Raw genomic sequence first — 27643 nt, 5'->3', positions numbered from 1 at the left:
AATTCAGGTGTTCCAATCACTTCCATGGCCACAGGTGTATAAAATGAAGCACCTAGGCATGCAGACTGCTTCTACAAACATTTGTGAAAGAATGGGCCGCTCTCAGGAGCTCAGTGAATTCCAGCGTGGTACTGTGATAGGATGCCACCTGTGCAACAAGTCCAGTCGTGAAATTTCCTCGCTACTAATTATTCCACAGTCAACTGTCAGTGGTATTATAACAATGTGGAAGCGGTTGGTAATGACAGCAACTCAGCCACGAAGTGGTAGGCCATGTAAAATGACAGAGCGGAGTCAGCGGATGCTGAGGCGCATAGTGTGCAGAGGTCGCCAACTTTCCACAGAGTCAATTGCTACAGACCTCCAAAGTTCATGTGGCCTTCAGATTAGCTCAAGAACAGTGCGTAGAGAGCTTCATGGAATGGGTTTCCATGGCCGAGCAGCTGCATCCAAGCCATACATCACCAAGTGCAATGCCAAGTGTCTGATGCAGTGGTGTAAAGCATGCCGCCACTGGACTCTAGAGCAGTGGAGACGCGTTCTCTGGAGTGATGAATCACGCTTCTCTATCTGGCAATCTGATGGATGAGTCTGGGTTTGGCGGTTGCCAGGAGAACGGTACTTGTCTGACTGCATTGTGCCAACTGTGAAGTTTGGTGGAGGGGGGATTATGGTGTGGGGTTGTTTTTCAGGAGCTGGGCTTGGCCCCTTAGTTCCAGTGAAAGGAACTCTGAATGCTTCAGCATACCAAGAGATTTTGGACAATTCCATGCTCCCAACTTTGTGGGAACAGTTTGGGGATGGCCCCTTCCTGTTCCAACATGACTGCGCACCAGTGCACAAAGCAAGGTCCATAAAGACATGGATGAGTGAGTTTGGTGTGGAAGAACTTGACTGGCCTGCACAGAGTCCTGACCTCAACCCGATAGAGCACCTTTGGGATGAATTAGAGCGAAGACTGTGAGCCAGGCCTTCTCGTCCAACATCAGTGTCTGACCTCACAAATGCGCTTCTGGAAGAATGGTCAAAATTCCCATAAACACACTCCTAAACCTTGTGGAAAGCCTTCCCAGAAGAGTTGAAGCTGTTATAGCTGCAAAGGGTGGGCCGACGTCATATTAAACCCTATGGATTAAGAATGGGATGTCACTTAATTTCATATGCGTCTTAAGGCAGATGAGCGAATACTTTTGGCAATATAGTGTATATATATATATATATATATATCCTATAAATTGCTTATATACTCAGCTTACATACTCAATCCTAATAACTTTTGTGATAAACCATGTTGAAGAGGCATCTTTGTTTAAACTCTCATAAAAATGATTTGTTTAATGCCAAATTATGTAAATTCCATAAATAAAGTTTTATTTGTACATGTATGTGAGAATGGTATAATAAGACCTTTTAAAATATTTTAAAAAGCTTAAAAATGCAAAATGGTCAAAAACCCAAATTAAATTATATTCTTTAAAACATAATAATAGGAAATTCTTAAATATATTTACCTAAACTAAAAAAAAAAAAAAAAAAAAAAGAACTTAAAAATTAACAAACAAATCCATATCAAATATCAGTTTTTAGTGTCTAAGATTAAAAAAAAACTGATACAAAAAAAAAAACCCTAAAAAAACAATACTGAGCGAATACCTCAATGAGTGCAAAAGGACTGGATTCATGGATCCCTAAACATAGTTTTCTTTACAAAATTTTCACTGGCTACAAATGGAAACAGTAACAGACATTGTAATAAATATGAAACTTAGGTCATCTCCATTAATAATAAAAAAGCAATATAAAAAGTTGCTTTAAATGTGGCTTGATTGTTATACAATGTAATCAACAACACAACAAACAGTCACAAAGAGTCCTAGCCTAATTTTGGGCAACAATTTGTGCAAACTCAACAGCAGTTCAGTACCCAAAATATGTCTTCCAAGCTTGAAATGATCTGTTGACCTTGAATTTGCTTCCCGTATTGAAATGACAACCATAAACATTCTGAAATAAATAATAAAACTGCACTAAAATCAGCTATAACAGTGTAACCTTACAAAAAAAAAAAAAAAGCGAGGTATAGTAAAACACCCAAAAATGATCATTCAAACTAATATGCCTGCCAATTAAGGTGTAAGGTGTGCACTTTTCAGTAAGCTACTCAGCAACTCCAAGTGCAGACATTAACAGCCAGAGAATGGACCCTTTTCACAGACCTGTTATGACGTGTTTCCACCTTCTTTAACAACGTAAAAGTAGAAAAGTTTTTACATTTCCAATTTAAAAAATATTTAGTGTCAATTTATAACATTGTACTTTGTATTATATTACCCTGGAATACGTTTAAAAAAATCAGTTACCATAGCTGCGACAAGGCTTCTAACACAGCTGCTGAGGAAGTGACAGAAAATTTGGCCTGTTTCTCTCTTCTTACTGCTATTATCCAGCACTCTATATTTTTACCTTCTTTGCAAAGCTGTGAAAGTGTAATCGTTGATTTTTTCTTTTGCAGTTGGAGCAAACGGGTAAGAAAAATTGTAATTTGCTGTGGTCCCCCATTCACCGCCATTCAAGTTCAGCCAACGATGACGACTTCCACTTGGCGAAAGCAGACGTGTGAAAAGGGTCCATAAGTAACAGCGCAAACTATATGTATACAACACAGGGTTTTTCTTTTCTTTTTGTTATTTTAAAATGTGCACTCACATATCAAACACATTTGTAGGTAAAGCATAGCTACAGTTTTAGGAGTGGAGGGTTAGTCTAAGTGTGTTCAGCTATCTGTGTGTGCTCTGCTGGCTTATAGCCTACAGTTCATCTCTGGCTTGTTTTGCTCGCCACTGTGGGTGCCGGGTCACATGCCCAGCTGCAAGCAGGACTAACCGCATGAACTCCTCTAATTCAAAAGAGTAGTTGGTAAACTTAGGATGTTCTCCAAGAGTAGGGTGATGACCCTGAGACAGAAATGTTTTTAAAATATTAGTAAATCATTGTGACTTAGAACATGTTTATAAATTAAAGATGATAATTACTATCATTATGCATATGCAATGGCCCCAAAAAGTATTTGGACACTTAAAACACACTTGAAAATTTATGAATTTCATTGCATTAGATACAAAATATCATTGCAAGTGGCACCTGTAAATAAATGGTACTAGACCTTTTCCAAGAACGAACTTCACTTTTTCTGTTTTTGAAATTACTCAACTGGTCCCAAGGTCATTTTTAGTGGATGTACAGTATAAAGTCAAGTTCACATAGGTGTTCTAGCAGAGTAACCACAGGTGTAGTTCATCACATTACCTATGGACATGTTCCGCTTAGTTTGACAACCAGAAAGAGTCTAAAAAAAAAATCATTCTAAACAGAATATCTATTCTGCTCTTCAAAGGAAAAAGCAATAATTACATACACTGAAAATGAGAAAAATGACTTCAAAGCCAGTACTTGGCTTCAGTGTGGATATTGCGATTTTCACACTTTTTTCTCTGAATCTGAGCACTGTTAAGCCAAACCTGTCTGTCACAGAACAGATCATAAGCTATGTTTCCATCCAAGCTGCGAATTTAATTAATGCAAAAAACCATAATATCGCAAAAAAAATATGCGAATAAAGCCGCGTTTCCATTCCATGTGTTCAAAAGAACAAAATCGTCACTTCCGGAAAGTGTAGCCACCGTGACTCTTTTATTAATAAAATACTCACGGTTTAGAGCACACAATCAAAACACAGTAAAGAACTTTGTCTCATGTCTGGCAGCGACAGTGCGTCACACAGTTCTGGGAGCCCTATGTGTGTGTGTTCTTCCTTATTTATTTTTTTTTGGGGGGGGGGGGGATTTTTCCCCTTTTTCTCCCAATTTGGAATGCCCAATTCCCAATGTGCTTTTAAGTCCTCGTTGGTCGCCTCAGTCTGGGTGGCGGAGGACAAATCCCAGTTGCCTCCGCGTCTGGGAACGTCAATCGTGGCTTGTTGAACGCTTTGCCACGGAGACATAGCGCGTGTGGAGGCTTCACGTCTTCCACGCTCAACTCACCATGCGCCCCACCGAGAACGAGCCACATTATGGCGATCACGAGGAGGTTACCCCATGTGACTCTACCCTCCCTAGCAACCGGGCCAATTTGGTTGCTTAGAAGACCTGGCTGGAGTCACTCAGCACGCCCTGGGATTTGAGCTAGCGAACTCCAGGGGTGGTAGCCAGCGTCTTAACCAATGAGCTACCCAGGCCCCCTCCTCATTTCTTTGCCGTGCAGATCTGCCCTATATTCTTCAAAAGTGTCAATAAACCTGCTCTTCGGCACAGTTCAAGTTTCTATCAACATATTTGCTCTGCAAACTCTATGCAGGCTTTGGATTTTCTAGACACTGTTATTTCAGGATGACCAGAGCAACATTTCAGCTGTGATTGGTCCTCTGGTTAGTCCAGTTATGAACGACTTATTCAGTCACATTACTTTTTTGATGCGCATCTTGTATAATAATAATAAATTAAACTGGAATTTATTCGGTAAATGTGTTTCCATCATAGTTTATGCACATTTCTTCTAAGCAAATTAAACATTTATCCACCTCAAGTGAGTGTATACGTTTTTATGTGCATTTTGAAGATTTTATTAGCATCTTGGTGTTTCCATCCAGCAGTTTTTATGCGATATCCTAAAATGCGATTAAAAATATGTGGATGGAAACCCAGCTATAGTCTAAGAGACCTGATTTGGTCATAACTTAATTCTGACAAAGTGTAGTTACTGTGCTTTCCCTTTGCACGGCAGTATGTTTTATCATTTAAAACCAAACAAACTTCTTTGGGGAAATTTTTTGCTTGAAGAGTGTGCTTGTACTATGTGTGATCTTTCTTTAAAATTAATGCCACTTGGTTTGATATTTTGTTATCTAATGCAATTACATTCATACATTTGTAAGTGTGGCTTAAGTGTCCAGTAACTGAATTATAAGTATAAACTTATTTTAATTATAGTTAAATATATAGTAATAGTGAGATTAAATATAGTAATTTGGAGTGATTCCCAGGCAGCAGTGTGTGTGTGCTCTCTTCACCTTATCCTGAGGGAACACTTTGTCCTTTTCCTGCCAAGTCATGTAATGGACTCCCCTCAGTCGGGCCAGATCACGGTAGCAGCTCTCATCCTGACAGTTGTACCTGTGGAATATAGAAAGAGGGATGCTTTATGTCCCAAACTTAGCAGGTAGCAGCCCACAAAGCCTCCGCAGACTCAATTTGATGGATAACTGTTTAATTAGGCTGTATTTCACTGTCTCACACACACACACACACACACACACACACTGTCAGAGCCAGACTCAGCTCAGTTAGAGATGCTGCTTTCCTCCTAACACACACACAGTACATTAGACAAGTAAAGCACAGAAGGTTGACTGTGCCCACATGGTTGTTGGAATTGATTAGTGCACTGGGTAGACATGTAACATGACATGCTCTCTTAAAGTCAGCATAGGATGTCAGACGAACAAACACACATGGGAATTCATCTTAACTTATCATGCACAAACAGCACTGTGAATTTGCAGAATCAGTAGTGAAACAGAAAGAAACTTTTTAAAGAAACATGCAGAATATGTCCTCGTTACGATCATACGAAAAAAAGATGCATTAATTGAAGTGGAGTCATTATTATTAAAGTATTTGGACACTTTAGGTGAACTATTCCTTGAATGCATAGTTCATCTAAAAATTACATCTCTCATCATTTACTCACCCTCATGCCATTCCAGATGTGTATGACTTTCTTTCTTCTGCAGAACATAAACTTTTATGAACATGATTTTTAGAAGAACATCTCAGCTCTGTAGGTCCTCATGATGCAAGAGAATGGTAGCCAAAATTTAAAATATCCATAAAGCACATAATGGCAGCATAAAAGTAATCCATGTGACTCCAGTGGTTAAATCCATATCTCAGAAGCGATATGATAAGTGTGGGTGAGAAACTGATCAATATTTAAGTCCTTTTGAAGATCCTTTTGTCCTTTTTGGAGATTCAAAATTTTGGTACCCATTCACTTGCATTGCATGGACCTACAGAGCTGAGATATTCTTCAAAAAATCTTTGTGTTCAGCAGAAGCAAGAAAGTCATACATTTGGGATGTCATGAGGGTGAGTAAATGATGAGAGAATTTTCATTTTTGGGTGAACTATCCCTTTAAAAATGTATGAATGTCATTGTATTTAGGGCTGGGAATCGATTCCAAACAGAACAGATTCCTCGATTCCGAGGCATTGGGAATCAAGAATCGACCCAAAGCTGGGAATCGACTCCACTCAGGGCGTGATATATTTTGGACTGTGTTTATTTCCTTGACCACTAAACTACTACACATTTCAGGACCCTTTACAAAACTAATTCAAATCACATATTATAAATATTTTTCATCTGTATTAAGCACATCAGACAGCTGCTTTCCAGACCGAAATGTAGTGTACAAAAGGTAGTGAACAATTACATACTAAAATAAATGTCTTTCTAAACAAGAACAACTTATGAGTGGTAACAGGCAATTTTTAACATCATTTGCGGTAGTTTTTCAAAACACAGGCATATCTGCTCAGCCAACCTTCCCTTAAATTCATCTAATGGGATGAAGTATCACGCATTGGAATGTGCATATAGGCACATATTTATTTTTTTAGAATAGACCTAAATCTATATTTACATTTGGTAGATGCTTTTATCCAATGCAACTTGCATTCAAGATAAACACTGAAACAGTTTGTGTGTTCCCTAGGAATCGAACCCATGACCTTGGCGTTGCTAGCGCCATGCTCTACCAGTTGACATATAGGAACATATATACATTTTCTAACATCAAATGAACCTTTTTAGTTGTGCTACTATAACCACTTTCAAAGTATAATTTTGGAAAAAGGTTAAAACATTTAAACTCTCATTTAAAAACTGCAACTGCTCACCACGAACCATTCATAAACCGTTTATAACTTCAAAGGGTTTTTAAAATGCCTTGTTTGAAACTGTAAAAGTGACAGTTAAAAGAATTTACATTCCTGAAGGTAACCGCACTACAATAGAGTGAAGTTGAACACACAGAACACTTAAAGAGCAGAAAGATACACATGCCACCTACAATTCGAATATGACGGCCCAGTCGGGAAGGAAGAGGAGGTGGGTCAGTCCGGCTCCATGCATCCCAATAAAGATATCAGAGTTTTGTGTGATGTGGATCTGCTCCAGAAACGACATCTCTCTACAAACACAAATCACCTTTCAGTGCAGTGCGGAAACTAATGCAAACATCAAATCAACTATCTCCAAAGAAATCAATACATTTTAAAAACAAGAAAGACTAAATCACTCACTTGAATTTGTAATCCACCAGTTTGACCTCAAATAAAGGCACCATCTTCAGGGCATTTATAAGCTGCACACACACACACACAGCGGGGATTCAGAGGGTGATTAACGAGACCTCACATTCATGTGGACAGAGACCAAGTAAATCAAGGCTTTTTACCAAGCAGGGGTCTCCAGCAAATAAGACTTTAAATGGGCAGTTAAGGAACCAGAGTGATAAATCAATGATAAGCAAAGAGAGAAAGGGAGAGACAGAGGGAGCTCCTCACCTCCTGCTGGTTTATTATCCTACGGTACTCAGTGCTTCTTGCCAACATTGTGACACGAACTTGGCCTTCCTGACAGAGTAAAAAAGACATTACATTCAGATGTCATATGCTTTCGACATACTGTATGTTTGCGTCTGAAGATATATTTTGTAACATGTTAAATCCGTTTTCAATATGCATTTAGACATGTGCAATTATTCTTTAAACTATACATTTAGATGGGCAAAGAGGGAGAAAATGTATATAATGTGCATTACAAGACAGAACTGGGCTCCGCCATTGACAAGTGACAAACACAATGACAATATGTAGGCATAAATTGTACAACTGTGCCATCTAGTGACAGATGGAGTACTCACTGCAATGATTATATGACCTTATAATCTAAACATTATTGCAAATACACCTACACAAGAGCCTGTGGCACAGACAATTGAAACTGTGGCATATACTAAATCATATTTTATGGCTATTTTCTATAAAGGTGACATCTCTGTGTGTGTGTGTGTGTGTGTGTGTGTGTGTGTGTGTGTGTGTGTGTGTGTGTGTGTGTCTGTCAGGAAGACAAAGGGGTGGAGTCTGAGTGATTTGATGAGCAGCTGAGGGTCAGGGCCAAGTGCACGCGAACACACACACAAAAATACATTCCTGTAGCCACAGATTTATGCCAGTTGTATGTTGCAACCCAGTGAAACAATGTAGCATTTAACCTCCTAAGACCCGAGCATGACTGCTGTGTGCATTTTTCATTTTCCTTTTTGATTTGTAACTAGTAGCCCCTAAGAAATATGCAAAAAAATATTATTTTTTAGATCAAGTAGTTTTCCTAAAAATTGATGTCCAGATATGTGAACAGTGGGACTAAGTTGTGAAATTTTAAATAATACCAAGCTATAGAAAGTCATTTTTTTTTTTTATCAAATTGTATATTATGTTTCCAGGAGTGTTGTTTATTCATGTTTTTGAAACGTTACAAACTTCATTGGCCAGCATCCTCCAATCACAGTTAACCAAATGTTAAAATAAAATTCTGCATGAAAAATTCTAAATCTATATACTGATTACCATCATCCCATGTCTGCAAAACATGTTGAGTGGTCCAAACATCATCTGCAGCCTGAAACTGAACTTTTGACCAGATGTTAGGAGTGAATGCACTTGGCTGCATAGGAAAGCTGTAGGATGCTCCCTTGCTCCCTAATTAGGGAATGTGCTGTCTTTCTGCACTGGTCTAAGAACAGTTTGAAATGCACCATCCTAACTCCATATAAAGCCTCTCAAAGCAACATTTACCAGCTTTTAGATGCATCCATTGATTCTCAATGTGAAAATGCACAGTGAATATAGGATATTTTAAGAAAAATGAGCCTATAGTCCACGTACATGGTCATTGTGTTTAACAGCATGTCGTTTCGTGATAAATCGACGAAATTTTTAAAATGGCATATCAGATTAAACTAGAGACTCAACTCTTTTGACTCAGATAGGTTTTAATGTAAAAACTTAATGAGGTTTCTTACCTTTTGTTTGTGTTTCTCCCAAAGACAAACTCGTGCCATGTTGTTTTGTCACATGACTCGGTGGGTCGAAAGTTTAACCCTTTAATGACTGCCTAGAGTCTTCTGAACTGAGATCAGTCGGTTTAAATGAAATTAAATTATGCATAGCTTATAGAAAAGCCAAAACATAATGTCCACGCATGTGGACGCAGGGTCGCAGGAGGATAACAGTTCCAAAATTACACCATGAAACAATTTATTCAGTGTGTATTAGTGTGGTTTTGTAAACATTCAGAGACTATGATATTCTCTCATTATACAAGTATACAAGAATCATGACTAGTATGTGCATATTTTTGTGTGCGTTTGTGCATTGTGCAATATTATTACCTTTGGTCCCTCTTGCGGGACATTGAGTCGATAAAGGACATGCTGGGAAAACGCCCTGAACATCCCCTCACTGTGGCAGTTAGAGATCTATCAAAATACACAAACATGTTGCAAAAAACAGTCACACACACATCCGTCAGTTATATCTACCACACACTCACATTGTACATGCCATTTGCAAATACAGGGCGACAGAATCCTAAACATGAGGATAATTTGAACAACAGCACCAGATGTGTTCAGTCTCATACAAAGCAAATATTCTATATCACACACACACAGCTTCCACCAATGTCATGCAGAGACGCATTAACATAGACAGATGACAGCAGATGTAGAGCCGAAATGAACAAATGCAAAAAAAATAAAGAAATAAAGAAAAACATGAGCACAACAGAGCAATCATGCAAGTTAATACAGTTAAAGGAATTATTCCGGGTTCAATACAAGTTAAGGTCTAACGAAAGCATTTGTGGCATAATGTGGATTAACACAAAAATGTATTTAGAATCGTCCAATTGAGGGTTACAGTTGAGGCACTTACAATGGAAGTGAATGGGGCCAATTTATGGAGGGTTTGAAGACAGAAATGTGAAACTTACAATTATATAAAGCAATGTTTTTTGTCTATGATTGGGATACTTACAAGAGGGGTGTTGTAGAAAAGGCCATATCGCATTCTCGGAAGGAGAGAGAAAAATGCGTCTCTAAAACACACCTGTGGAAAAATATTAATTTAAGGAGAAAATAAATTAACTTTTAAGGAAAAGTGGCACATGCGAGAAAGGATGATGTGATACAATGTAAAAGTCTTTTACCCTTTTAGAGTCAAAGTTTTTGAGGTGGATGATGTCATAATCCGAGAAAGCCCGCCACGTTTCACTGAACAAATCTCCATATCCATACACACTCTGATAGACAAAACAAAATTAACTGCATAAACTTTTTTTAAACATTAAACTTAATGGCCATTGACAATGTAGCAGTAGCTAGTCATGCAGCAGCCATAACACCCTGTAGTTCAAGACTGATTGCCACTGAAGCTAAGCAGGATTGAGCCTGGCCAGTACCTGGATGGGATACCTCATAGGGAAAACTAAGGTTGCTGCTGGAAGAGGTACTAGAGAGGCCAGAAGGGGGTGCTCACCCTGCAGTCTGTGTGGGTCCTAATGCCCCAGTATAGTGATGGCGACACTTTACTGTAAAAAGGCACCATCTTTTGGATGAGATGTTAAACTGAGGTACTGACTCTCTGTGGTCATTAAAAATCCCAGGGCACTGTAAAAGAGTAGGGGTGTAACCCTGGTGTTCTGACCAAATTCCCCCCATTGTCCCTTCTCAATCATGGCCTCCTAATAATACCCATCCATAAATTGGCTCTATAACTCTACTCTCTCCTTACCACCAATAGCTAGTGTGTGGTGAGTGTACTGGCACACTATGGCTGCTGTTGCATCATCCAGGTGGATGCTGCATACTGGTGGAATTTGAGGAGAGTTCACTGTGTACAGCGCTTTGATTGTAGTATCTGAGAAAGTGCTATATAAATGCAACATTCATTCATAGTCTGTTTATTGGAGGCACTTTCTTATTGAAATGAATAAGCTTGAATTAAAGAATCAGTTCACCCAATTACTCGTCTTTTTATGCATCTGTGGAACACACAAAAGATGACCTGACTGTTCTTTTCCATACAATGTAAGTCTTGCCTTCTGCTATAGCTTTCAAATCTCATTCATGCTTTCACATATACAAAATTAAAGAGATAGTTCACCCAAAAATGAAAATTCTATCATCATTTACTCAACCTCATGCCATCCCAGATGTGAATGACTTTCTTTCTTCTGCAGAACACAAACAAAGAATTTTAGAGGAATATCTCATCTTGTTTGTCCTTACAGTGCAAGTGAATGGTGACCAGAACTTTAAAGCTTCCAAACATCACATAAAGGCAGCATAAAAGTAATCCATATGACTCTAGTGGTTTAATATATTTCTTCAGAAGCAATATGATAAGTAAGGGATAAATCCATGTCAATATTTAAGTCGGTTTTTTTTTTTTTTTTTTAACTATAATCCCCACTTTCACTTTCAAAATGTGAATGTGAATGTGAAAGTGGAGATTTATAGTAAAAAAAAGGACTTAAATATTGACGGATTTAACCACTGGAGTCATATAAATTACTTTAGTGCTCCCTTTATGTGATTTTTTGAGCTTCAAATGTCTGGTCACCATTCACTTGCATTGTATGGACTGACAGAGCTGAGATATTCTTCTAAAAATCTTCATTTGTGTTCTGCAAATGAAAGAAAGTCATACACATCTGGGATAGCATGAAGTTGAGTAAATGATCAAATAATTTTCAATTAGTCAATTAGTCACGAGACACACAAGAACCAATGCCATCTAAAGTCTTTTCTAAATCGTACGGATTACTTTTATGGTACATTTATGGTGCTTTTTATCCTTTTTGGTGTTTGAAAATCCAGAAAGTCATACAAGTTTGGAACATCATAAGGATGAATAATTGATGACAAAACTTCCATTTTTGGGTACACTATTCCAATATTGGAGTAAGGAGACCTGATCTAAAGACATACTTTCAGACTTCAAGCATTCAAACATTCACTGTGATTATTAATCATTCATACAGGCCTGGCATTCACTATGAATATTTGAGATCTAGCAACACTCCCAAATCAAGGTGTTGTCTTTAAACTGTTAGATCACACAGTCTAATCTAGATTAAGGCCACGACCACACCAATCCATTAAAGTCTGAAAAGCCTACCTTTAGTTTCCTAATGTCATTTGTTTTTTCAAAGTATGTGGTTATGGAGAGCATTTTAAACAGTCTCTGTTTCAGTGGAGAAAGAAGCCCTTCTAGTGTGCATGAAAGTAAAAAACGTATGTTCAGACGAAAACGTATTAGTGTGGACATAGTCTTACTAATCTAGCTAATAGATGCTGCCTAACCTAAAATACTCTCCTTAAACCTGTTTGGATAACAGTTTTTAATCCTTAATTTCTTAGTCTACCTTAATCTACTACCAAAACAGCAATCCAACAGTATGATTTAAAGTCTGGCAACATAGAAAATGTTAAGAAAATACAAAATAAGGGGGGCCTGGGTAGCACAGTGAGTAAAGACGCTGACTACCATTCCTGGAGTTCACGAGTTCAAATCCCAGGGCGTGTTGAGTGAATCCAGCCAGGTCTCCTAAGCAACCAAATTGGCCCAGTTGCTAGGGAGGGTAGAGTCACATGAGGTAACCTCCTTGTGGTCACTATAATGTGGTTCACTCTCAGTGGGGCGCGTGGTGAGTTGTGCATGGATGCCACGGAGAATAGCGTGAAGCCTCCACACACGCTATGTCTCTGCAGTAACGTGCTCAACAAGCCACATGATAAGATGCAAGGGTTGATGGTCTCAGATGCAGAGGCGACTGAGATTCATCCTCCGCCACCCAGATTGAGGCAAGTCACTACACCACCACGAGGACTTAGAATGCATTGGGAATTGGCCATTCCAAATTGGGGAGAAAAAGAGGAGAAAATCAAAATAAAAAAATAGTTCCAATTTAAATTTTTTAGGCTGGATTTATTTGGCAGACTCAGGGTGGGTTGCACCATAAAAGGATTAACCTTAAACTGAGATTAAATAATGGTTTATCTAACAATTCTGTTGCACCAAACCAAACTTTAAACCTTGTTTAAAAATAATCATGGTTAAATTTAAACCATCATTTTAATCCTGATTTAAATTTCACAGTAAATCTAGATTAACTTTAGTCCTGTTGCTCCATTACTTTAAACTCAGATTTAAAAATCAGTTAAGAATTAACTTTAAACTTGCAGCTGAGGAGGTTTAAATATAGAAAATGGCAGCACTTTTTTGGTTGATTGGGGACAATGAAAGAGTACCACGAAGAACAAAATTAGAAAGACTGAACCCTGTTGAGTTTTATGATGAGGAATTTTCAAAGAGATATAGATTCAACAAGGAAACTGTATTATGTTAAATGAAAAAATTTGACCACTAATTAAACATAGCAGTGACCGAAATGCAGCTATACCACCATTGCTCCAGCTTCTGATAGCCTTGCACTTTTACGCCACTGGTTGTTTCCAGATGGTGGAAAGGGATCTTTCTGGAGTTCATAAATCAACTGTGAGCAGAATTGTTGGAAGGGTATCAGGAGAAATTACAACTCTGAAAGATCAGTATATAAGATTTGCACTGACAGGCGGAACACCGGCTGGATTTTACACAAGAGCTGGTTTTCCTGGAGTTATAGGAGCGATTGACTGCACCCACATTCGTATTCAGAACCCTGGTGGAGAAAATGGAGAGTTGTTTTGCAACAGGAAGGGCTACTGTTCCATCAATGTTCAAGTAGTGTGTGATGAGAAGGGCCAAATCACCAACACTGTGGCTCGATGGCCAGGATCAACACATGTCAACATGTTTTATGAAATGATCTTGGCTTTATCAAGCCAACAATGACTAAATTATTTGCCGTTTCCTAATTGAAATGTAGCAACATACTTTTGTAGGTTGGTGTTGGTGGGCCTGGCTAGTCTGCAATGGCATCATCATCAAATAAGTTAGATAAGGGAGATATTTGTTGTGGAATGATCTGGATGATTTTTTGGGAAAACTGATCCATTTCGCTTGCTGGTGGACCTCCTCCCATGAGAAAAGTTTCTCTCCTTTCCTGGACAGCATCTTTTTTCGCTTTTAAGATTTTCCAACAGACTTTTAAATTCATCACATCTCGCTTGTCCTTGATACCCGCAGACGCGTTAAAGCTGGTGCTTAGCTGGACCCACGCCTCTTCTTTTTTTCTATGGTAACATTATCTGTCCTCTTGTCTTCGATTATAGTCCCATTAATTGAGATACCAAATTCTTCTCATGGCTTGTGAAATTAGTACTTCTTATGCATGGCTGCGTCATTTTCTTGGCTTTTATTTGATCTGCCTTTTGTGCCGCTGATCTGTCTAGGAAGCGGGTATTAACCACTGTAGATGAGTTTCTTTTTCGCAGAGACAATTTTATGTTCTCACTCGAAAATTAAATAAAATAGTGTTATTATTATTTATTTTTTTTTGTTACACCGTTTAATCCATTATGGCGGACAAAATTAATCGCAAGTGATTTAATCACAGGTTAACATTTTAATCAGTGATTTGTTAATCCATGTTTAAATTTAAGTGGTGCAACACAACTCGAATTAAAATAAATCCTAGATCAACAAATCTTTGATTAGCTCTAAACTCTTCTTAATTTAATTCTTATTGTTGCAACCCACCCTCAGTCACATTGTTTCATAAAAAAAGCCTCCCTCCTTCTCCACACCCCTTCATTCTTCCCTCTCTTCCTCATGTTTGAAAAACTCATGTTTGAACAATAGGCAGGATAAGGTTTCCTCATAAGTCAGACTATTTTCTGCCCACTGTTTTCTCTTTATTTTTTCAGCAGTACACCACCTGAAACGGAGGCAATACATTCATCACCAAACCTTCTGTTACTGTGTTTTCTAATCCTGACAAGTAAAAATTCTGCTGGTGACAAGTGCTCTCAGAGTCCTTATGGTTGATGATATATTGGAAAATATATTTGCAGAACACAGTGTTTTTGTGCATGTTAGAGAGAAGAACACTTACCGTGTCCCACATGACGATGTTTATGTCACGGCTGAAGGAATTGTTGAGGTGTTGGGAGATGTATAGGTTAACAAAGTCACAGAAATGATGATACATGTTTACTCCTGCAAAATACATATGAAAAATGCAGAGCATTGAAATGTGTTTTATTAAAAACCACAAAGCATATGAGCCTATGCCGCTGTGAAAGACAAACATAAAAAGGCCCATGCACCTTAATCAGGGTAGATGCCATATTTAATTTCAGTCATGACAACTCTCGGAATGATTTAGCATGTTAAAGGTGCTGTAAGTGATTTTTTCATGGAAAGATATGCAAAGAAATGTTCCTACTCCCTGAAAGATATTAATGAAATATGTGTCCTGAGATATCTCACGGTTCTCTGTGACAGCTCTAGACTCTGTAAACAGCAAACAAAAATGTGTCCGTGGTCCACAGACAATGACGCTTTCGATCTGTCAATCATTTTGTGTGTTCTCATAGTATTGTAGTTGCAGCAAATTATTGAGGCTAACTGCCATTTTTAAGCCACTGTGTTCATAACAGTTGTCAGTTGAGGGCGCTATTATGCTGCTGTTGTTTTAAACAACCATTTCTGCATGATGTCAGTCTCAATAAAGCTAATCTGTCAGGATTGCAGGGTTTTGGAAAGAGGGGGCGTGGCTAATTCAACGACTCAGTCTTGTGGAAGTAGAATGGCTGAAATCACTTACAGCACCTTTAATGTGGGTATGACATATTTGCTGCTGCAAAGCAAGTATGGAGACTTTCTAGAACATGCACAGACATACTGAGTTAAGCATGTGCTTCTGCTGCTGCTCATAGAAAAACACAAGACATGCTGCATCAAGCATGTATGACATGCTTCTGCATGATTAGACATAAATACAATCCCCATGTAGCAGATCTAGACAAGTGGAGCTGGGAAGGTGGAGGGTTTCAGAGAAAACTCTCGCAGTGTGCTGCAGTAAAATTGGCTTACTTGCAAACTGAGCAAATTTAAATGTTAGGCAAACAGAGGTATGCAAGTTGATTGGCTACCCGATTACATGTCTAAGGACCTACCAGCTTGTGCCATTCATAGTCTCATGCCTGAACTTAGTCATTTGACACAAATAAAAAAGAAACTATGAGGGATAGAATGATAGTCTTTTCAATGGTGTTGATTGTTCAGTTGGCAAACATTAAAATACGTCTTGTATCGTGAAAATGAGAAGTGATCTAGGACCTTAAAGGAATAGTTCACCCAAAAATAAAAATACTGTCATAATTGACTCAACCTCACAGAGAACTTGCATTGTTTTAGCACTAAACAATGCAAGTTCTCCTGTGAACACACAAGCCACTGTGAACGAACTTCTCTCATGCACTCATGTACGCGCAAGGGACATCAAAATGTTATGACTACAATTTGGGTATGCCTTCGGAGGACTTGGAAAATGATGCATGAGTCGCTTGGACTACTTTTTCAGCTTTAAAGTGTTACAAGCTGCCATTGTTTTGAAAAGACAGACAGGGATATTATTTTATGTTCTGCATAAGAAAGAAAATCATACAAGTTTGGAATGACATGAGGGTGAGTAAGTATAACAGAATTATAATTTTTGGTTGGACTATTCCTTTAAGTCTGTACTTTCATCCCTCACTGCCTCGTTTTCACTGAAGCAAAATTAAACATGCTGTCTTCCCTGACAAAGGTCCACTATCCCAAACATGTACAAACTGATAACCTGCATCCAGCTTCATGAAGACAGTGGGTCTATCGATTATGACATCACAATGCCTGTCATCTGAGGGGAGAAAGTCAAGCTTGGAGTATGTCTGCAACTCAGCAAACCTAAAAGAGGAAAAACTCAAAGGTCTCTGAGCAATTCTTGCCATGTACACAAAAGTCATTATAAAATCAGCCTTGAGTAATTTTGTTTCGGTGCCTGTATCCCACCCTCACCTTTCTGTTTATACATCTGTCTAAAAAACTATGCTCTTCTGAAATCTTTGATCTGCAAACTGTTCTTTGAGAGCAAACTACCTTAAAGGGATAGTTCACCCAAAAATTAAAAATCTCTCATCATTTACTCACCCTCATGCCATCCCAGATGTGTATGACTTTCTTATTTCTGTTGAACACAAATGAAGATTTTTAGAATAATATCTCAGCTCTGTAGGTCCATACAATGCAAGTGAATGGTCCAAAAAGCACATAAAGGCAGCATAGAAGTAATCCATAAGAGTCCAGTGGTTAAATCTATGTCATCAGAAGCGATATGATAGGTGTGGGTGAGAAGCAGATAAATTTTTATGTCCTTTTTGTTTACTATAAATCTCCACTTTCAAACAGCCCTCCTAAACACTCTTCTAAGAGTTTTTCTTCTTTTGTTTTTGGTGATTCACATTCTTTGTGCATATTGCCACCTACTGAGCAGGGAGAATTTATAGTAAAAAATAACTTAAATATTGATCCATTTCTCACCCACACCTATCATATTGCTTCTGAAGACATAGATTTAACCACTGGAGTCTTATGGATTACTTTTATACTGCCTTTATATGCTTTTTGGACCTTAAAAGTTCTGGCCACCATTCACTTGCATTGTTTTTTTTGTTTTTTATCCCCTTTTTCTCCCCAATTTGGAATGCCCAATTCCCACTATTTAGTAGGTCCTCGTGGTGGCACGGTTACTCACCTCAATCCGAGTGGCGGAGGACAAGTCTCAGTTGCCTCCATTCCTGAGACAGTCAATCCACGCATCTTATCACGTGGCTCGCTGTGCATGACACCACGGAGACTCACAGCATGTGGAGGCTCATGCTACTCTACTCGATCCACACACAACTTACCACACACCCCATTGAGAGCGAGAACCACTAATCGCGACCACGAGGTGGTTACCCCATGTGACTCTACCCTCCCTAGCAACTGGGCCAATTTGGTTGCTTAGGAGACCTGGCTGGATTCACTCAGCACGCACTGGATTCAAACTCGCGACTCTAGTGGTGGTAGTCAGCTTCAATACTCGCTGAGCTATCCAGGCCCCTGAGCTGAGATATTCTTTAAAAAATCTTCACTTGTGTTCAGCAGAAGAAAGAAAGTCATACACATCTAGGATGGCATTAGGGTGAGTAAATAATGAGAGAATTTTCGTTTTTGGGTGAACTATCCCTTTAAAGGGATAGAGTTCATCCAAAAAATTTAAATTATGTCATCATTTACTCACCCTTAAAGCTATCGAATGGCTTTAGAAGCCAGGAATATAGCGCACAAGGCATATAGACTACATTGATGGTACTTTTAATGTGCGTTTCGACCTTTTAAAAGCTTGCCTACCACTGATAATAGTCTACTCTTACTGTATGAAAAAGACCAGCAAGAACATTCTTTACAATATCAACTTTTGTGTTTCACAAAGGAAAGAAAGTCATGTGGGTTTTAAACAATGTAAGGGTGATTAAATGATGACATAATCTTCATTTTTGGATGAACATAAGAGATTACATATGTTTATCACTTATGTTACTTTGTAACAAGAGGAGAAACAAATACATTTAGCCAAAGCAAATGGTTCTATTCACAATAAAAGCTTATGACGTTATCTGAATCAATGTTTTCAGCAATAGGCTTTTTTTTATTTGTATTAATCATTAAATTATTTACCAAGACTGAAGAGGACTTTTGTGTGTCCCTTCTGAGGCAAGTGCTTGACTATTAAGGCTGCAGTGACCACCAATCTCACCCTCTTTAAAGAAATCCTCTTTATACCTGCAGTGACATAAGAGGAAGAGAGATAGAGAGAAACAGTGGGGAGTCATTTAGACAGGAAGTTCTCACAGCTCTGTCAGACAGAAAACAATTTCACACAGATCTACATTTTCCTTGACCTCCCCTGACCTCTCATGACCTCTGCGGGGATTCCTCAAGTCCAGGTAAAGGTTTGTGGCCCTGCAGAACCGCATATGACTTGTGCACTTCAGAGAAGAATCCCCCTTTAAAAATCATAACATATCATAAAAGTGACATTCAAAAGAGTAACGAGCCATTCACAACTAAATCATTTATTGGTCTTATTGGAAAAGAAAGAGCAGCTAAGGGCTTCAACAGACAGGTGGGCAGGTGAGATGGGAGCTTTCGAGATAGGGAAGATCAGAGAGCATAGTGTAAAGGTGAGATAGAAGGTAAAAGAGGGACACTCACAGGACTCAATGGCTTGCACAACGTCTTCATCTCATTGAGTCGCTCCCTCACATAGCCAAAATCTGCCTGCTTCCAGAACAATTCCTGGGCAGTCTGAATAGAACTAGCCCTAAAGAAAAAAAAAAAAAAAAGAGACAGCCATTATCAATATTTTGAGTATTAAAGCTCCTAGATCACATAAATTTTTCAACAACTCATGTTTTTTGAAAATTTCATGGAAAGAATTTTTTTTTTTTCAATGTTTTGTCAGTGGAATGATCCAAAACTCTTTAAACAACCGTACAAACGATAAAAGAGACTGTATAGGCCTCTTCACACCAAACGTGAAAGTGGCATTCAACTGATCACAATGTATAGTCAAGACAATAATGTGAAAAATTACTATTACAATTTGAAAACTACTTCAAAGAGTTCTCATCAAAAAATCCGCCACATGCAGCAGTGACAGCTTTGCAGATCCTTGACATTCTAGCAGTCAGTTTGTCCAGATACTCAGGTGACATTTCACCCCACGCTTCCTGTAGCACTTGCCATAGATGTGACTGTCTTGTCGGGAAATTCTCACGCACCTTACAGTCTAGCTGATCCCACAAAAGCTCAATGGGGTTAAGATCCATAACACTCTTTTCCAATTATCTGTTGTCCAATGTCTGTGTTTCTTTGCTCACTCTAACCATTTGTTTTTGTTTTTCTGTTTCAAAAGTGGCTTTTTCTTTGCAATTCTTCACATAAGGCCTGCACCCCTGAGTTTTCTCTTTACTGTCGTACATGAAACTGGTGTTGAGCGAGTAGAATTCAATGAAGCTGTCAGCTGAGGACATGTGAGGCATCTATTTCTCAAACTAGAGACTCTGATGTACTTATCCTCTTGTTTACTTGTACATCTGGCCTTCCACATCTCTTTCTCTCCTTGTTAGAGCCAGTTGTCCTTTGTCTTTGAATACTGTAGTGTACACCTTTGTATGAACTCTTCAGTTTTTTCATTGTATAGCCTTCATTCCTCAAAACAATAATTGACTGACAAGTTTCTAGAGAAAGCTGTTTCTTTTTTGCCATTTTTGACCTAATATTGACCTTAAGACATGCCAGTCTATTGCATACTGTGGCAACTCAAAAACAAACACAAAGACAATGTTAAGCTTCATTGTACAAACCAAATTGTTTTCAACTTTATTTGATATAATGACAAGTGATTTTCAAGGATAAGGTGTTGGAGTGATGGCTGCTGGAAATGGGGCCTGTCTAAATTTGATCAAAAATGACTTTTTTCAAATAGTGATGGTGCTGTTTTTTTTACATCAGTAATGTCTTGACTATACTCTGTGATCAGTTGAATGCCACTTTGGTGAATTAAAGTACCAATTTCCTTCCAAAACAGCAAATTCTGTACATTATTCCAAACTTTTAGCCGCCAGTGTATATACTGTATATAAACATATACTCTATGTATGTGTGTGTGTGTGTGTGTGTGTATATATATATATATATATATATATATATATATATATATATATATATATATATATTCAGCTTTAGTGTTTCAATACGAAATATAAATTTTAGACTCCCAAACATTCCTTTTGCAAATAGAATAGAACAGAATAGAAGAACAGGGAGCTCTGCAACAGATGGCATGGCTCCTACAGAGTCTCTCACTGAACATAGAGTCAGTCTGAGATTACATGAAAAGAGATAGAAGAACTGAGGTGAATTCTCCAAGAAGCTTGGAACAAACTATCTGCTAACAACCAAGAAAAACTGTGTCCAGGTGTTATTTGTCAACTACCCCCAAGCCATCATGATGATTAACTAGTACATAAATAGATAGTTGGGAATAATGAGACGTGTAGAAGTGTTAAATAAAAATACATATTTCACTACTTTGAGTAGGTCAGCGAAGAAAAGCATACCATCCTGAATCAAGTCTGGTACACACAGGATAGCTGAACCTGTGCTCTGGGGAGCAGTTCCTTTCATAGCCCCAGCAGGCCATCCTGTGCAGCAGAGCATCCTGTCATAGCCAACAAAGAAGACAAAGCTAAGTGTACACCATAGCAACATATCATCACATTTATAATCATCTTATGGTTTTAATTTTTTTATTCAGATTCCCATTAGATTCCATAAAGTGGTCGCTAATCTTTCTAGGGTCCACATAGAAATACACAATCAAAATATTTAGTATGACAAAAATAATTATAAAGCTACTGCATCCACAACAAAAATGCTTTTTCACATTTCACTCACTTTATAATGAACAATTATTACAATATAACAATTATAAAAATGTATACATAAAAAATCAGAATGAAATTTAAATTAGGAAAATAAAGTAAGAAAATACCAAGCACCAAAACAAAAAATAAAACTATGACAAAACTCTTTTAAAGGGATGGTTCACCCAAAAATGAAAATTCTCACCATCCTTATGCCATCCCAGATGTGCATGATATTCTTTCTACTGCTCAATACAAACGAAGATTTTCAGCTCTGTTACACTGCAATTGAATGGTGGCCAGAAATTTGAAGGTCCAAAAAGCATATTAAGTCAGCATAAAAGTAATCCATACAACTCTAGTGGTTAAATCCATATCTTCAGAAGTGATATGATAGGTGTGGGTGAGAAACAGATAAATATTTAAGTTATTTTTTAATATAAAATTCTCCTCCCCGCCCTGTAGGTGGCGACATGCACAAAGAAAGCGAAAAACAAAAGAAGAATGTGAAAGTGAAAGTGAAGATTATTTGTAAAAAAGGACTTAAATATCAATCTGTTTCTCACCTACTCTTATTGTATTGCTTCTGAAGATATGGATTAAACCATTAGTATGGATTACTTTTATGCTGACTTTAAATGCTTTTTGGACCTTCAGAGGTCTGGCCATCATTCACTTGCATTATAGACCTACAGAGCTTAAATATACTTCTATTTCTGCTCAGCAGAAGAATGAAAGTCATACACATCTGGAATGGCATGATGGTGAGGAAATGATGAGAGAATTTTCATTTTAGGGTGAATTAACCCTTTAACAGTAATACAGCATATAATAGAGCAAATAATTAACCTATTCATTTGAGTCTTTATATAGTAACAATATATATAAAAATTAGTAATCAAGTCAAATTACTTCCAAGCCGTACATTTACGGCTGCCACAATTAATCAAGAAAAGTGTAAATTACAGATATACTCCAGTTGTGTCTACATTTTCTATTAAAATGTGTTTTGTTTGTGTTTTTTTTTTTTTTTTTTTTTTGGCAAATTTGAGCATTGTAATCAATCAGAGCTACTATTCCTAATTTTAAACTGTAAATGTTATGTCTGACAATCTTAAAACCTCTTCAGAACAATAACCTACTCACTTTTAAGCCAACTCTTGCAAAAATAACATAAAAAAAAAAAAAAAAAAAAAAAGTAAATATCTACCTTAAAAGGGCAAAGTGGGTCCTCTTTGCAGAGTTTAGCTACAAGTTTGTTGTTGTGCAGATAGAATGGAATATGCTGCTGGGGCAGTGCCAGGCTGCCGTAGTCAAGCTGTGGTTTGTTGTTTGCGTCCTGGTTATGGTTTGTGGTGGAGGTGGTTTTATGTGTACAGACCAGGCACAGAGCTACTAGCAGCAGCATAGTCCCTAACGCCACATGGAAGTAACTACACTGGCTATTAGCACCTACAATCATTTATGAGAGAGAGAGAAAGAGAGAGAGACAGACAGAGCACAAAAGTTTAGAGAAAAAAAAACAAATTACTTACAGGGGAGGACAAACACCAAAGCTCTGGAAGTAACTAGTGTGGGAACCCTTAAATGAACGGATCTTACTCGTGTGGTACTCCAACCACAGGAAGTATTAGTGACCTTTTTCCTTCAATTGTTTAAGCAATAAGACCAGGAATTAGGGAAATTAATGTCAAAACAAGCACACATTCTGTTCATAGCTTGTGGCCATGGAACAACTGTGTGAACGCAGGCTGCCATTCGCAGACACATAGAAGCTATAGCAGAAATCGTGAATACAGGCCTTATAAGCATGTATATGTTCTGTCCTGGAGTAATTCTCAGTAAACTAACTTTGAACCATAGAAGTGAGGAAGTTTATTGATCATGATCAGATGACATAGTCAAGATCTATGTCTAAACCTCTAATGAAGATCAGCACTTGTACACACAGTTCATTTATACTGCAAAAGCAGTTATTTCTTGGTATGTACAGTTGCTGCAGGGTAGGTGCAGGTTGTGTGAAACCTTATAAATAGCTGCAGGGCTTTTCCTAACCCCGGTGACCCTAACCTAACACCAGGGAGTATTGCCTAAAGCTCTTGTCAGCGACAAGTGTTCTCTTCCATTCTAACAATAGTTTAAGTATGCCATGATTATTTGCTAATTTTGTGACACCCATTATTAATTTGACAGCCCAAAATTGTACCATAGTAACCTGTAACTGCAATAATTGTTACTACTAATAAATGAATATGGGATCTGCTTCCAATAGTGTAAGAAGCTCTCAGAATACTTTTACTACAGAAACAATAACTCAGCTATGGTATTTATGCAGAAACTATGGTTATCATGGTGAACTGCTTGTTCGACAATGTAATTACAGATTCTTGCATAATTAAAACCCTCGTGGGAAAAACAGTGTGCAAGTGTGAGGGTGTCATTCAGAAGCTTATATTTCATGGAATGTGACACTGAGAACTTTAATTTAATTATTGGATTTTATTTTCTACCAAAACACTATACAGCAACAAAAACTACCATAGTACTTTCCTTAACACCTTTGTCACTATACACTGCAAAATATTCCAGATCCATGAGATCAATGTGTGCAATGTCTAAAGTTTGATTTTGAAGTAATTTGATCTAATTTTTAATAATTTATTAAATGTTGCAAATGTAGCTAATTAGAATCCCTGAAATTTTATCACATTTATTTTGAGACAACATACTTATTTGCCATTTTCAGTTTTGCTCAAGGTGAATAAATAAAAATAAAAAAATTGATAACTGTTCAAAGTGAAAGGATAGTTTTTGGGGTAAAAAGCCCCCATGTTGCAGGGGCTAAAGGCCCCCATTAAACACAGTTTTTCTTAAGTGGGATGAATAGATTTGTAATGGAAAATGTCCAAAGTGGGCTCACATTGATTGATCCAATTACAATGGAGATTAATTTGTTTATAGAATACTTGAAATGTGACTGAAATTAACAAGAGAAAACAAAAAAATGTCTTAAGTGATTATTTTGAATAAGCATTATCTTCATTTGTTATTCAATAAGCATCAGTTGACAAATTTGGCCCTATATAAATTTTCTTTAAAAAAAAAATAAAAAAAAAATAAACACACACCCACACATACACTATATTACCAAAAGTATTCGCTCACCCATCCAAATAATTGAATTCAGGTGTTCTAATCACTTCCATGGCCACAGGTGTATAAAATGAAGCACCTTGGCATGCAGACTGCTTCTACAAATATTTGTGAAAGAATGGGCCGCTCTCAGGAGCTCAGTGAATTCCAGCATGGTACTGTGATAGGATGCCACCTGTGCAACAAGTCCAGTCGTGAAATTTCCTCGCTACTAAATATTCCACAGTCAACTGTCAGTGGTATTATAACAAAGTGGAAGCGATTGGGAATGACAGCAACTCAGCCACGAAGTGGTAGGCCACGTAAAATGACAGAGCGGGGTCAGCGGATGCTGAGGCGCATAGTGCGCAGAGGTCGCCAACTTTCTGCAGAGTCAATCGCTACAGACCTCCAAAGTTCATGTGGCCTTCAGATTAGCTCAAGAACAGTGCGTAGAGAGCTTCATGAAATGGGTTTCCATGGCCGAGCAGCTGCATCCAAGCCATACATCACCAAGTGCAATGCAAAGCGTTGGATGCAGTGGTGTAAAGCACGCCGCCACTGGACTCTAGAGCAGTGGAGACGAGTTCTCTGGAGTGACGAATCACGCTTCTCTATCTGGCAATCTGATGGACGAGTCTGGGTTTGGCGGTTGCCAGGAGAACGGTACTTGTCTGACTGCATTGTGCCAACTGTGAAGTTTGGTGGAGAGGGGATTATGGTGTGGGGTTGTTTTTCAGGAGCTGGGCTTGGCCCCTTAGTTCCAGTGAAAGGAACTCTGAATGCTTCAGCATACCAAGAGATTTTGGACAATTCCATGCTCCCAACTTTGTGGGAACAGTTTGGGGATGGCCCCTTCCTGTTCCAACATGACTGCACACCAGTGCACAAAGCAAGGTCCATAAAGACATGGATGAGCAAGTTTGGTGTGGAAGAACTTGATTGGCCTGCACAGAGTCCTGACCTCAACCCGATAGAGCACCTTTGGGATGAATTAGAGCGAAGACTGCGAGCCAGGCCTTCTCGTCCAACATCAGTGTCTGACCTCACAAATGCGCTTCTGGAAGAATGGTCAAAAATTCCCATAAACACACTCCTAAACCTTGTGGAAAACCTTCCCAGAAGAGTTGAAGCTGTTATAGCTGCAAAGGGTGGGCCGACATCATATTAAACCCTATGGATTAAGAATGGGATGTCACTTAAGTTCATATGCGTCTAAAGGCAGATGAGCGAATACTTTTGGCAATATAGTGTGTGTATATATATATATTCTTATGGTTACTCCATTTGACCTGATCAAAAAAATCAGATTTTTGTCTCTGAAAAAATATCAAAATGACTTTGAACTCAGAAATTTAAAATGTGCTTATCATAATAGAAGTACACTTACTGAGCACTTTATTAGGAACACTATGGTCCTAATAAAGTGCCCAACGTGGTCTTCTGCTGTTATAGCCCATCCACCTTAAGGTCCGACGTGTTGTGCATTCTGAGATGCTATTCTGCTCACTACAATTGTACAGAGTGGTTATCCGAGTTACCATAGCCTTTCTGTCAGCTCGAACCAGTCTGGCCATTCTCCGTTGACCTCTTTTATCAACAAGGCATTTCTGTCCACAGAACTGCCACTCACTGAATGTTTTTTGAACCATTCTGAGTAAACTCTAGAGACTGTTGTGTGTGAAAATCCCAGGAGATCAGCAGTTACAGAAATACTCAAACCAGCCCATCTGGCACCAACAATCATGCCACGGTTGAAATCACTGAGATCACATTTTGTCCCCATTCTGATTATTAGCCTATCTGAGGCTCCTGTCCCGTATCTGCATGATTTTATGCATTGCACTGCTGCCACACGATTGGCTGATTAGATAATTGCATAACTAGCTGTATATGTGTTCCTAATAAAGTGCTCAGTGAGTGTCTATTTATGTAACTGTTTTGTGTTTATTGTTTTTATCAATGTATTCTTTTTCATAATTTAATATATCTATACTGTTATGTCTTTGAACTATAAAATAAATTTACAGAAATAGACCATAAGCTTCTTACACTGTTTGAAGGGGATATGATTTTTCTTTTATTTATTTATTTTTGTGACTATAGAGCAGTAACATTGTCAGTATTAACTGGTATTTTGGCGGAAACTATGGTTATGATGGCTTTTTTTAAAAGAATATTGGACTTTTAGCTCAGATGTCTAATTCAGTCTCCAATGTGATCTGTCTAAACAGGCTAGCTCAAACAGATTTACAAAGACGCAGTGTCCCGATCCTGCATGCTTCATGGAGCAGCTCAATTAAAAACCCCATAGACGAGAGTAAATGTGGGCTAACATGTTGGATTTTAGAAACTTCTGAATATCTGCCCATACATGGAAACGGATAATGTTGGTTGCAGTAATTTTAGAATGCACTAAAAAGTAGAGACCTGCACCGACACATAACAACTCTAAAATAAAACAATTATTATAATACAGTCAGAGTTGGGGAACGAAGCAGCTACAAGGGCTTGACACATTGCCAGCGTCAACAACAACAACTGATGTCCCATCATTAATTTGAGCTGCCTTTACTACAGAAAAATTTCTTTTTAAAAATTTAAAAATAACCGCAATGTTAAATTAACGTGCCCACAACTTTGAACATTGTTGATGTTTTTTTCGTACATCTAACTGCCACAGACAAATTTGTCACTGAAATTTAGTTTAAAAAAAAATAAATAAATAAATAAATAAACGAATGTAGTCTTTCTTACCTCCTTGAAGAAACTAAAGAAAGGCAGCGGGTGCATTGAGGGATGCAGTCGCCATACTACCGGAAATTTTCAGCCGGCATGTGTTACTATTCTAAACCGCAAGAGGGAGCAATACGTCCCAATTTTACACTGCTTCTTCACAACGTAGTAAACGTGCATGAAATC

The 27643-nt window shown here is 38.1% G+C and overlaps 1 protein-coding gene across 2 annotated transcripts; it reads right to left on the bottom strand.

Moving 5' to 3' along the window:
- Nucleotides 1–1382: 1382 nt before the first annotated feature.
- Nucleotides 1383–27581, bottom strand: LOC127426277 (EGF domain-specific O-linked N-acetylglucosamine transferase-like). Of its 2 annotated transcripts, XM_051672972.1 has the most exons (16): nt 27479–27581; nt 22800–23041; nt 21284–21384; nt 19374–19482; nt 19071–19165; nt 18837–18941; nt 16915–17021; nt 15184–15287; nt 10333–10425; nt 10161–10232; nt 9515–9601; nt 7626–7694; nt 7362–7423; nt 7130–7249; nt 5066–5168; nt 1383–2954 (listed from the first exon to the last, which is right to left on the bottom strand). In XM_051672972.1, the coding sequence occupies exons 2-16, from the start codon at nt 22995–22997 to the stop codon at nt 2808–2810; spliced, it is 1572 nt and encodes a 523-aa protein (XP_051528932.1). In that variant the 5' UTR covers nt 22998–23041; nt 27479–27581; the 3' UTR covers nt 1383–2807. The 2 variants fall into 2 exon arrangements, with proteins under 2 accessions (XP_051528932.1, XP_051528931.1); XM_051672971.1 differs by lacking the exon at nt 27479–27581 and having other exon boundaries at nt 22800–23950.
- Between the last annotated feature and the right edge of the window lie 62 nt (nt 27582–27643).

The sequence above is a fragment of the Myxocyprinus asiaticus genome, chromosome 35 (genome assembly GCF_019703515.2).
Source record: "Myxocyprinus asiaticus isolate MX2 ecotype Aquarium Trade chromosome 35, UBuf_Myxa_2, whole genome shotgun sequence".
NCBI classification, from domain to species: Eukaryota; Metazoa; Chordata; class Actinopteri; order Cypriniformes; family Catostomidae; genus Myxocyprinus; species Myxocyprinus asiaticus.
This window is presented reverse-complemented; position numbering and strand designations above follow the sequence as displayed.